This window comes from Mastigoproctus giganteus, chromosome 13 (assembly GCF_048544385.1).
Source record: "Mastigoproctus giganteus isolate SK-2022 chromosome 13, ASM4854438v1, whole genome shotgun sequence".
Taxonomy (NCBI): domain Eukaryota; kingdom Metazoa; phylum Arthropoda; class Arachnida; order Uropygi; family Thelyphonidae; genus Mastigoproctus; species Mastigoproctus giganteus.
The window spans coordinates 31,809,666-31,822,766 of record NC_143587.1 but is presented as its reverse complement, the minus strand read 5'-3'; the positions used below and the strand labels follow the sequence as shown (position 1 = coordinate 31,822,766).

The following is a 13,101-nucleotide window of genomic DNA, read 5'->3' as shown; positions in this document are numbered from 1 at the left end:
CTAATTTTTTGCCCAGTCAATGTATCTCACGCAAAAGAAGAAAAGTGGTATCCAGTGAGAAGTTTCGTTGGTTTCTGCTGTCGCCTTTCTTTCCTATGCATAGTTTTCCTGCCGGTAGTAATTTACTGGCCAGGGTTGGTCCTTGGAGGAGGGAGGGAGGAGAGTGCGCAGCTAATACAATGCACCCAGGCCTTGGTCTGAGAAGGGCCCGAAATCCCAACATATGGGGAGCTCCATCGAAAGGAGAACTCCTTAGTGTCCTTTTTTCTGACGCATTCTCACCCTGGCTTCCTGAACTCTGGTACTGGCCCTGCTACGAGTGCATCTTTCTCGTTTAATAATTCTTGTTCTTTGCAATCACCACACAAACTAAACCGTCAGGATTTCACTTGTAAATCGGATACCTTACGTCATAAATCCCGATTTATAGAAAAAAAAAACAACAACCACATCAGGCCTGACGTAGCCCAGTGGTCAGGAGCGAGAGTGCATAGAACGCGTTCTTTGAGTAGACCGCGGTTCAAGCCCCGGACTACTACATACGATAAATATTTGTATTGACGATTTATTGTAAACTCTACTAACTTGCTTGTCGTGCCGGAGTATGAACAGAAAATTTATTTATTCTTATCCTTTGTTAACCCTAGCCACTAAGCATTCTTGATATAACAATATCACAGTCATCGATTCCTGCTTATGTAAATCCAGAATTTCTTCTTCGCTTCCGTTTTTTGGTTCTGAGCAACTGTTAACTTAATACAAATCCGAAATTCGACATAACTTGGAACACTGTTTTCACATCGTGAATGATATTCCTAAATCCCTACACAATCAGAGGCGGATTTAACGGCTGGCGCACCGGGCGCGCGCCCTGGGCCGGACTTCTGAAGGGCCCACGCAAAACCCCAACAAATTAGTTCAACATAGTTGCACTAATATGTTCAACTATTAGTTCAAAACTTTGTGATTATTATTATGCTATTATTAATTATATTATACATATATTATATTCAAATTTTATTGGAAATAAAACATTAATAGTACATAATATTTTTTATTTATTTAAAAAAAATGGTTAATATGTATTTTTATTTTCCCTGTCTCTCTCTTTTTTTTAAGGGGCCCAATATTTTATTCTGCGGCCGGGGCCTCAACCGACCTTAAACCGCTCCTGTACCCAATCCTTGCCTGATACAAGCGTATGATTAAATAAATCAGATTCCTCTCTTATTAACTCACTCCATTCCTTATCGCACGTTTTCCCAGTTTCTGCATAATGTCTTTGGTACAGTTATTTCAAAAGACACTATTCTTCCAAAACGTAATCTGCACTTTCACCTCTTCTAAACCACTCATCACCTGCGTCATCCACCGTCATCTATTCACTGTTCAACTCAAACTAACCATCCTTCTTATTCCTCTACTCCAAATTATTGGAATAACCTTTCTTCGACATAGAGAAATTAAAGTCCGCCATCAACAAGTTTATTTTTTGTTTATCGACTCACCATCATAATAAAAATACCTACCGTAGGTTAAATTAACCTTTCAAGTTCGGAATTGTCATAAAAAAATGGAGTATTATCAGTTTCATTGAGTAATCAACTGCTGAATCATTAAAGCATTAAGTAATCCGTGTCAAATTTTTAAGATCTGTATAGAACGAAACGTCTTTAACACTGATAACGATGCTCAGCATCCTTTAATATCCCATTTATTTTTCCTCACGTTCGTTGGGGAATTCCTTAGACGTTTGTCATTTGTTTTCTTTCTTTGAAGTGCTGTTTACTGTGGCTATGTTGCTCCAGTGTTTGTCTTCTAATGTAATCCAGACCTCACGCTCCGGATCTTGGTGTTTCACTACGTCAACAATGTCCTCCTGAACCTCGTGGAGCACTTACCACATGGTTTGCACATGCCCGCTCCTCGCGTCTACTACTACCAACTGATCGGAGTGGCGTTCGCTTCCCGCTAGTTGCGTGCTGATGGGTGAGTAGTAGAAGCGCGCGTGCTGCCTGTTTAGTTTGTGTGGTGATTTACCGTCGAGAAAGGCGTCAGTCTGGCTGGGAAGATTAACTTCGCTGGAGATCAGCGAGGGTAGCGTTTTAATTTCCAACGATGCCACGTGGTTACCGGCATTTGTGAAAGAATTTCTTTTTTTATTGTTAACTTGTTCTATGTTCTTCGTGCGATTTTTTTCTCTCTTATTATTGTGTTTTTAAAGTTTCGCTGCTGACTTCTGTATAAAGGGAAGGACTAAAACGAAAATGTTGCTAAAGACGCGAATTCAAGAATTCACAAGACTGTGAACTGGTTGATTGACCTGTCGTCGATGAAGTTAGCGGGGAAAATACAATAAACATTAAATCGGAGAAGTTTTAAATCTGTGTATAAATGAAGGACCCAGTCTCCACTTTTCTGATCATGCTCGAGAAAGTTCCTTGCTCCAGGGTGTACTCTATAATTGTGCCAATCGTCTTGTGTACCATTGTACAGAAGACTGTTACGCAAATTATTCAAGGTGAGTACTCAAACTGTTTTGCTCAGTTGGGAAAGGTACGCTATTCTAATTACCTCAAAATATAGCGGGTTATTCTGATGACTCTGTTAATGTTTTATTTGACATTTATCTCTAACGCGCGGTAGTTAGAATAATGCCCCACACGAAAGTCCTCGTGGTAACGCAGTGTTTATAATAATCGTCCTTTCACATCGGGTGAAAAAGGCCCGAGTTCGAATCTCGTCATTGACACCAGGAATTTTTATGGATGTTTTTTCACAACGTGACTCAGTTAATCAGCCTCGGGAGAGGATTGCGAGTTCATTTCTCCTGGAAACTCGGGTTTTTCATCTATAATAGGAGCGCAGGAATGACCAAAGAATACACGCAATTATAAGCGCAATATTCTGAAGTCTCGTGGCCTTGGTTGCTTTGGCGCTCAATATGCACACACATACACCTACTCGAACTTTCATTCGTTCGTATGGGTTTCAGTGATATTTGATGTCGACTTGATTTAACCAGAAGTCATACTGGTATTTCCGTAGCCGAGTGGTCAGCAGCGGGAGTGCAGTAGCACGCGCTCTTTGAGTAGACCTGGGTTCAAACCCCTAACTGCTAAATACGGTCGATCTGCCAACCCGTACTGGACCAGCGTGACAGATTATGGTACATTTCCCCCAGCATGAATTGTTGAGGAGGCTTCCATCCTGCAGTGAGTTGATAAAATGGCGGCTGCAGTTTACCTTTTTTACCATACTGGTATTTAATGCGATAAAAGTTCATTATAAATGATCACACCTTTCAATATTTTTAATAAAACAGTTCATATGATTTTTTTTTTTTAACTAAGTTTACAAGAGTAATCTCTGACGCTAAGAAGGATGCATTTTATTTCGTGAACGAGAAATCCAGGTTCGGCTCCCTTCTGAATAGAAGTAACTGTTTCTCTCTGCCTGTAAAGAGAGTTTCGCAGATTTTTCTCGAGGAAACTGGCTTTTCATCCCGCGTGCATTCCTATTTTAAATACACCGGGGTAAACGTGCTAGAGTAAGAAGAAGGAGGTGGAAGGGCATCGTCAAAATTTGTGTACTTTTAATACGAGTAAAAGTTTTTCTTTTCTTTTCTGAAACTGTATATACACTATTGTTTTGTTTTCGTGTCAAAGCAAGGTTATGAGGCATCATCATATTGTGAATTCTGTGGTTGGTTTGTCTGTTTTGCTGGAACAGAAACTCGGGACGGATGGTATGCAGCGCTCGTCCGGTACTGACTAACTCGGCCACAATGAAAAAAAAAAAAAAAACCATAAAGTTCCCTCTTGTCTTGACGGAATTAATCCAGGTCTTTTCCACACTTCGTGGAAGGACAGTGATCGTAACCACTGTACTATCTGGGAGAATCTATACCAGTGTTTCTCAACCTTTTCGTTGCTGCGCACACTTAAAGACCCTAAAATTTTGTGACACAGTACAATCACTAATATACTCATATATTCACAAATGGGAAGTTATTTCTGTTGGGTATACTTAATAATACATTTGTTATTTGCGTAATATAAGTGAACAGAATGTTCCGCGGCACACAGGTTGCGAAACACTGATCTATACACTTCAAGCATGGGAATGGACATCAGAGCGCACCGGAACTCATTCCGGTTTGCATCGATAAAGTCATGCACTCATTTGGTTATTAATATAGTTTGTTAACTAACATTCTGTTTCGTAAAATTTTCTTTTTTGACTCCCGATGTACTCGATTCGGATTACGTTATTTGTAAATAAAATAAAGATGATGCTTGTTTGGATGTCAGGGGTCAGAGCTGGGAAGAATCTTCAGCCTAACTTTATCCTCAGCTCTTACTAGATACTTCCATAATTTCTTGTAAATCTACTTTGTGTCTGTTTATAAGGAACTACTTTGCTAGCGATTGATAAATATTAATCTGATGACAACGCAATTTTATGAATATGAGACAGTCCCTTCCATCCTTCAAAAATTTTATATATTCATTTATGAAAAGAACTTTTTTACCTTCTAAAATATCTGAAAATTTATAAACTATACCACGCTCACAATATTGCAACACTTTTGGTTAAATACAGTTGTCGTAGTGCTGAAGATGTTTTGAGAAAACGGTATTCTGAAACCCTAACATTATTAACATTATCTACGTATCGAATAAATGCTCCCCTATTCGATCTATTCCATTTTTAATTTGCATCTAGAAATGCATCAGCTGTAGTACTCTGTTTTTGCATCAGAGTTCACCTTCAGCGATTCTCAACAGATTTTATTTTAAATTACAATTAATTTTTAAAATACGGTACAATCGCTGTACCGGTTGTTAATGGACCAGCGTCGGGTTTTCTATTTTTGGGATGAAAAACTCGAGTTTCCAGGGGGGGAAAAAACAAAAAAAACATGCAACCTTCATTGAACAACTGGACATTCTTCTGGTTTAGTACTACGATTTTTCACCAGAGTTCGTCTACAGATTTTCAGTAAGCGTTGTGTTAAATAATAAACTTCAACCAGTTTTTAAAATACAATCCCTGTTACTGGTTATTAATAGAGCAAGGTCGGAGTTTCTATTTGTGGGATGAAAAACCCTAGTTTCCGGGAGGAAGGAAAAATATATATATGCAACCCTCGTTCAACATTTAGCCCATTTGATTATTATCTATTTCATTTTCCCAACACCATCACTTCCTTTTGTACTAATTAATTGCTTGCACTACAGCAGCTGCCTGCCAGTGATACTGGCCTGCACTCAAGAGGCCACTGTTCAGTGCAGTTTAATGCTTACAGTTCAACAGCTTTTAAGACTATTATCATACACACTGCTGCAAAAGAGATTTTAGGGTTCAAGAGAAATTTGATAAGCTGCCAAAGAATAATCAAAGAGAAACTGTTGCTAAACTTGGCAACAGTCAACTATTACTATGGCGACTTTTTTGAAGAACAGGCAGTTTCTAGCGACACTATTGCAAATATACCTAAACTAAATTGAAAGATAGATAAATTCTGCTATGTTAAAGAATACCGTTTATGTCGGCTTAAAGAAAGAGTACCTCTTTAATGGGTCAATAAAGTTCATACTAAATAATAGTAAGGCACTTTGAATAGAAAAAGAAAAGATCATTTGTATATTATCAAACACGACTTATGATATTTTTAAATGAATTGCTTATCTTGGTTATAATAGAGTTTGTAGAGCTTTGGAACTTTGCGGAAGTAAATTTGAAGGTTATAATTTGCCTTGCGTCAGTCATACCGACAGTGTGCGTCGCTCAACCAATTATGGTTGAGCCAACGTCAAGAGGATTTGACCTCAGAAAGTACTAGGGTGGGTGACCGCCTGAAAATACCGGTCGAGTTGACCATTCGGGGAAATGGTGAAAACCTAATTGTAGCTACACCACTTCCCACCCATGAATGTAAGAATGGGTGTGTATTGTAAGAAAACTGGGCAGTAACTTGACTGGAAGTGTACGAAAAACAAAAAAGTAAAATTTATTGACAAATCAAAAAAGTTAGAAGTACTGTTAATTCGTTGCCGGTATTTATTTATTATTTTCTAACAATTATCTAAAATTGCTGCTGATATATACTGATTGTTACTTTTTTGGAGTTGGGAAGGAGTTTATTTTATTTTATTTCCTTACTGAGAAATATGTCCGTCATATCTGAATAAGAGGCAAGAACTAGATTTGTTTTTTATTCATGTCAATCATTTTTCTCTAAGGTATAAAAAAACAAAACAAATTATGATATTAGGGTCCCCCGTAAATTATTACATTTACCCATATATTTATTTGTCTGTAAATTGCGTGTGTTCTCTGGTCGATTTGTCTGTTTGCTGGACGAAAAAAACCCCAATTTTTGGCAGGGAAAAAAACCTTGCTATTTACGCCTGGGACCGACTAACTCAGTCACGGAGTGAAAAAAGCCCACTAAAGTTCTTCCCTTCATCGATGGGATTCGAACCGGGCCTTTTCCGTCGGGTGTGGGGAGGATGGTGGCGATACCACTGTGCTACACGCGTAGACTCTCTAAGGTATAAAGTGTAAAGTGTGTTAGTTGTCTGACGGCAACTAACACACTTTACACCAGGGGTTTCCCCCATCTCCGCGTTGTATTCCGCGAGAAGGCAGATTTAAAAAGTGTGTGGGGAGTGGTTTGTTGTGTAGCGTTATATTCTGTTGTTTCTCTGGCCATTTAGTCGTTGGGCCCCTATTGGGACCCACCGTTGCCCACACTTTGCCACGAGGAGGCAGGTCAGGCACCCAGTAGATTATTTAAGTACTCTGGCAGGCTCTGGCACCTAATTTCCAAGGATTTCAGTGGCAAGCCTAAAAAAAAAAAGGGGGTGTACACTAGAATTTGGCCAAAAGAGATTTACAAGAAAACGGTAAAATTTAGACGTTGATTAGAATTTGGCGGCATTGTTAAGGGGTATACTCGGTCGGTTTAGTGAGAGAAGGGAGGGAGACTGAAGACTGAGGAGAAAACAGATAGAAGAATAGGGACGATAGAGTAGGCATCTCCAACGAGGTCAGTGGAGACGAGCTCCCACCAGGCGAAGTATGGGGGGTAGGCAGGGAGGAGAGGAGAGGAGACAGAGACCTGTCTCCTACCTCCCTCCCCTGCCCGGGGATGGGGTTTTAAAGAGAACCGGGTTAGTGTACCCAGTTCAGATCGCCAATGGCGTGTTGGCAGCAAAGCGACAGAAAATTCGTCGGTGTCATGTCCTCGTCGGTGTCAAGTCCAAGTAGTGTCAAATCCGGTAGGAAGGTCAAGATGCCCATCCCGCTCTGGGGGTGGGATATGCTAGTTGGCAGTGGTTAACCCACCAGGCAAAGGGGTGGGAGAGGCACAAATTTACTTCATTCATAATCTGCATTCTCATTCTACTTGCATTCTATTTTTATACATTTTTTTCCTTTTTAAATACTTTTTTTCTTTTTTTTTCTTTTCTTTCAAGTTTCATATATATATATTTTTTTTTTTTTTTTTTTTTCACTCGCACTCATTCATCTTTTTCTCACACACCTGGGGGGGATGCAATGATGTGTAATGTAAATTTAAATACTATTTAAAACTAGGGTTTGTATGTATTTAACTGTAGCATTTGTGGTTTGTGTTCTTTTTCTCACACACTTACACTTTCATTCATTCTTCTTGCTTTCATTTCATTTATTCGACTCTTGCTTTCTGCACTTTCTGCACTCTCTGGGCACCTCAACTTACTGTTATTCTTCAGTTGTGGTGCAGGCCTAGCCGCAAGTTTTTTTGCAGGCCAGGGAAGAATGCAGTGATAGTGTTTGGTGTATGTGTACATATACAAGAGAGTATACATATACTCTCTAAGGTATATGTGACTGTATCTCTACTTGCAGTGTTTTAATAAATTAGCATGAGGAAGCCCCCTTAAATTTTCTGGATTTTCTTTGGTTCGCCACGAACAGGACATTTCTTCCTGGCAAGGTCTACTTAGATCCTATAATTTTTTAGTTTAGAGGTAATATGCCGGATTCACTTTCACCAAGTCTCCCGTATCCTGTAGTGTATGGGGAGGAGAGGGGGAGGGGTGTATCAGAGCCCAGAGAACAGGGAGAGGACAAACAGAAAACAGAAAAAAGGTGTCGTGCCAAATCGTTCTAATTTGGAAGCATGAATCCTGAATACTGAAATTCATGTACTAGCTTCCCTTTTAACTTACACTGCTCTACCATTAATATCCGGATGGCATTAATAGCCTTTTTGTCGGCCTCAGTCATAATGCCAACAACTTTGGTTGTTAGCATTATGACTTTCGGCAATTTGAATACAAGTTTTTGACATATGGAGACTGAAATCGTGCTCCCCTCCTTCCATAGGAAGAATGTAGATCTGCTGTAACGGGAGCGGAGAAGGGACAAAGGTAACGAGATATGTGTGTAAATTATACGCTTTAAGAAGCAAACAGTGAGTGCTAGTCATTTAGCTCCAATGGGTGCCACAATCTTGACTGCCTCTCTGGCTGGAAGCGAGGCGCTGAAACTGCAAACCGTATTTCATATACATATAGTATTTGAACAGGATGCGTTCACAAGGAATCTGCAACTGAAGGGGAAATAGTCAGCATTTCAGTACGATCCAAAGTAGAGGCATCGGAGCATGCAATAGACTTAAAAATCATCAGCAAGGCCCAAAAAAGTTTCATTTACAAAAGCCAAGGATCAAAATGATGCTGATCATGTTTTTGAACAGGGTGCGTTCACAAGGAATTTGTACCTGAAGGGAAATAGTCAATGTTATCTTCTATGTACAGGTTCTTAAAAGACTATTGTGAAGACATTTCTGACGAAACATGGCATTATACCATTGTACAGTTCAACCATCCACCATACATTTCCGATCTAGCACCAGCGAACTTCTTCCTCTTAGGTGAAAACGGCCGTCAAAGGAAGGAGATTTCAGAATATTGAGGACATAAAGAAAACCGTGACTGACGAACTGAACATCATCTCTTTGGAGTCCTTCGTTGACTCTTTTCAGAAACAATTAGACCGGTGTAATAAGTTCATTCAGTCAGGTGGTGATTACTTTGAATAAAAATAAAATTCCTTTTGCTGGGCTTTACTTTGTGTTCCTTTTATTGCACCAGTTCGAGAATTTACCGTTACACCTCGTATTTTTAAAAAAATCATACACGAAGGGTATTTGAAAGTTCGGAGACTACACTTATTAATCGAAATCTGAATAATGTACTTGTTGCAACTTTCGTTTCTGAAGCACGTGCAACAGGCTGTTTTTCGACATTCTCTTCTGTTGATGATTTAGTATTAGTATTAGTATTAGTATTAGTAACGGCCGTATGGTGCAAGAAAGCCTATGGCTTTTTTTGGCTGCACCAGCCAAAAAAAAAAAAAAAAAAAATCCGAACAAAACAATGATAAAAACAAAAATTAAATAAATAAATAATAATAATTAATAAATAAATAAAAAAAATAAAATGAAATTAAAAATTAAATAAAAAGGAAATTAATCCTATCATCCTATGCGCTTCCCTTACCCGAAAGTACTATCCAGATGACCTTTGAATTTCCCCAAACTGTCGGCCTCTACCACCCATGAAGGCAACTTATTCCAGTAATTTATAACTCGCTGGCTAAAATAAAACTTCCTGCAGTCCAATCTAAACATTTCCCCGCGTAACTTGAATTTATGTCCCCTAGTTCTAGCATCATTTATAATCTTGAAAATTTTGTCCTCATTCATTTTACTGATGCCTCTCAGAGCCTTAAACACCTCAATCAAATCTCCTCTAAGGTGTCTAGTTTCCAAACTCTGCAACCCACATATTCGAAGTCTTTCTTCATAAGGACGCCCTTTTGCCGATCTCACCAGGCGAGTTACCCTTCTTTGCACCCTTTCAAGAAGCTCGATGTCTTTCTTTAGGTGCGGTCTCCATACTTGAACACAGTATTCCAAGTGTGGTCTAACATAGGCCTTATATAATGGGATTATCACGTCCCTATCTCTACTTGCAAAAGTTCGATAGATCATCGATAGGACACCATGGGCCTTCCTTGCAACCTGTTTACAATGCTCAGAGAATTTCATGTCTGACCGTATCGTAACACCCAAGTCCGTTTCCTCCAGTACTGGGTTTAGTTGAACTCCACCAAGTGAATAAGTTATTTTGGGATTACTGTTTCCCAGGTGTAATACCTTACACTTTGTTGGATTAAAGCACAGCTGCCATTTTTCTGACCATTCTTGAAGTCTATCTAGGTCTCTCTGAAGAAGCTCAGCTTGACAGTGATCATTAACTACTCTACCAATTTTAACATCATCTGCAAATTTAGACATCACGCCCTCTATCCCTTCATCAATGTCGTTTATGAAAATTAAAAACAACAGTGGTCCTAATACTGATCCTTGGGGAACCCCACTTCTTACATCAACCCAATCTGAGGAATAGCCATTTATCACAACCCTCTGCCTCCTGCCCTGAAGCCATCCTTCTATCCATCTAAGGATTTTCCCAGTGATTCCAACCTGTTCCAGCTTATAAAGCAACCGCTCATGTGGGACTGAGTCAAAAGCTTTGCTGAAATCTAAATAAACAATGTCGAAATTATTCCCTAAATCCAGCTCGTGAGTGACCCTTTCGAAATAGCGAACCAGATTTGTTAAACATGATTTTCCCTTTACAAAACCATGCTGAGTATCCTTGAGAATTTCAATTCTATCCAAATGATCCTGAATTCCACCCTTGATCAATGCCTCCATGATTTTCCCTACTACTGAAGTCAGACTGACAGGTCGATAATTTCCCACTTCACTTTTAGAGCCACCCTTATGTATGGGAGATACATTTGCACTTTTCCAATCCAAGGGAATCTCCCCAGAGTCTAGTGATGCTCGCATAACCAGCCTCAGTGGTCCAATGCACTCGCTTGCCGCCTCTCTCAAGATTATAGGGTATATTCCATCAACTCCAGGAGCCTTACTAGTCTGTAGGCTTGAAAGTTTTTTCATTAAATAATCTTGCGAAATTTCAATATCATTAATTACATATTTTTTAACTTCGCTCCCACAATTTCCCATTGCCACAAAAGGCTTTTCATTTGTAAATATCGATGCAAAATAACTGTTGAGTTCATCTGCAACGGCAGCTGGTGTATTTATTACTATCCCCTTTCCCTTACGTAAAGGTCCGATCTGGTTTGTCCTGCTCTTCTTGGCATTTATATATGTGAAGAATTCTTTATCCCCCCTCTTTGCTCTGTTTGCTAGTGATTTCTCATAAACTGCCTTTGCCTGTCGAACCTTTTCTGTGGCTCTATTACACACCACCTTGTAGCTGTTATAGGCTTCAGTACTTTTTATTGCTCTGTAACGTTTCCATGCCACCTTTTTCTGCTCAAGTAATGTGGCAACTTCACTATTCATCCAACTTGGAACCCTTCTCGTGGAGTATTTTTTTAATGGTATATACGCATTCAAGGCATCTGTGATTAATGTTTTAAAAGCGTACCACAGTTCAATTGTATTCATTCTCTGCGCGATATCTACCCAGTTAATAGAGGCCATGTAGTACCTTAAGGCATCGTAATTTCCTTTTCTGAAATTAAAACCCATTCCTTTGCCTTTTACTTCTGCTACCTCTCTCGTCATCATCCACCGTAGAACTCCGTGATCACTTCCTGCTACTGGTTCCTCTACTGTCAGCCCTGTTATGTCATCTGATTCATGTGTGATGATGAGGTCTAGGATATTCTTTTCTCTAGTACTTTCCCTGACATGTTGATACAAATAACAGTCATCTAGTTGATTTAAAAATTTTGTTCCCCATGTCGAGTTACCTTCCCATTTACTCCAATCAATTAGAGGCAAATTGAAATCACCCATAATAAGGCATTGACGCTTACTTGCCCATTCCATTTGCATGTAGAGGCTTTTGTCATAGTCTTCACAATCACCTGGTCTGTAGATTACGCCTACTCGCATTGTACCTTTGTTTCCAACTATCTCACACCATACAGACTCTATACTACCATGTGAAATGTCTGAATCTGGGAAAGCTATCGTCGCACTCAGGCTGCTTCTGATAAGAAGCATTACCCCACCACCCCTTCTATCTACTCTATCCTTCCTAAATACATTATACAAGCCGTACTGAAACTCATCATCCCCAATTTCCGGGTGGCACCACGTCTCCGTAAGCCCTATTATGTCCAGTGATGTACCTCCGATGACCGGAATATATATATATATATATATATATATATATATATATATATATATATATATATATATATATAGAGAGAGAGAGAGAGAGAGAGAGAGAGAAAAGAGACTTAAAAGTATATTATTATTTTTTAACATATAATATACACAGGCATACGCCCAATTAAAGTGTATAACAGAGCAGAAAAAGATAACAGAACAAAGATTGTACAAAACATAAAAATAAATAGTAGAATAACACACTTTGTACAATGAGAGTTCCCCGAACGGGAAAAGTCCAATTCACGGAAATAAAAATGGTATTCATGACGTCAAGTCCAGTGCCATGAAGAAAATCGCAGTGAGCAGGTTGCTGCAGGATCCAACATACACACTAATTAATGAGGATATGATTAACCCAGAACTCATCCGTCAGCCAGTCAACCGAATGCAAATAGTTCTATGAAACTCTTTCTTGTTCACAGCCATATCCAATTCAAACTTGTTCATAAGTGCCCAAAGTTCTTTTGAAGAAGGAGTTCCTGGATATCTCTAGTCTATATTTACCAATGTGGAATGTAGTCTTCTGTCTAGTAGTCACCGCTGGAGCGTGAAGGTCAATATGGCGCAGAAGATCCGGCAGGTAGGTTGAACCAGCGAAGATATGGTACAACAGTTTTAGATCAAGAACAGTTCGCTGAGTTTCCAAAGATTGAAGCTTGAAGTAGGAACAGGGATTCCGGTAGAAGATTCTGTGGTGAAACGTGGGATTACGTCTGGAAAGATAGTCAATAAATTTCATCTGTAGCGATTCTATTTGCTGTATCAAGTATCCATAGTGTGGGTTCCATATAGAAGAAGCAAACTCTAGTATAGGG

At 39.3% G+C, this 13,101-nt stretch overlaps 1 protein-coding gene across 2 annotated transcripts in view; it reads left to right on the top strand.

The window, feature by feature from the left end:
* The first annotated feature begins 1,999 nt into the window (after positions 1-1,999).
* The window catches only part of LOC150075921 (BMP-binding endothelial regulator protein-like), a 210,069-nt gene continuing 198,967 nt past the window's right edge, over positions 2,000-13,101 (top strand). For both annotated transcript variants that reach the window (XM_090388034.1, XM_090388033.1), the window contains exon 1: positions 2,000-2,521. In XM_090388034.1, coding sequence (XP_090244160.1) covers positions 2,395-2,521 — 127 coding nt within the window. In that variant the 5' untranslated portion in view covers positions 2,000-2,394. The remainder of the gene's footprint in view (positions 2,522-13,101) is intronic.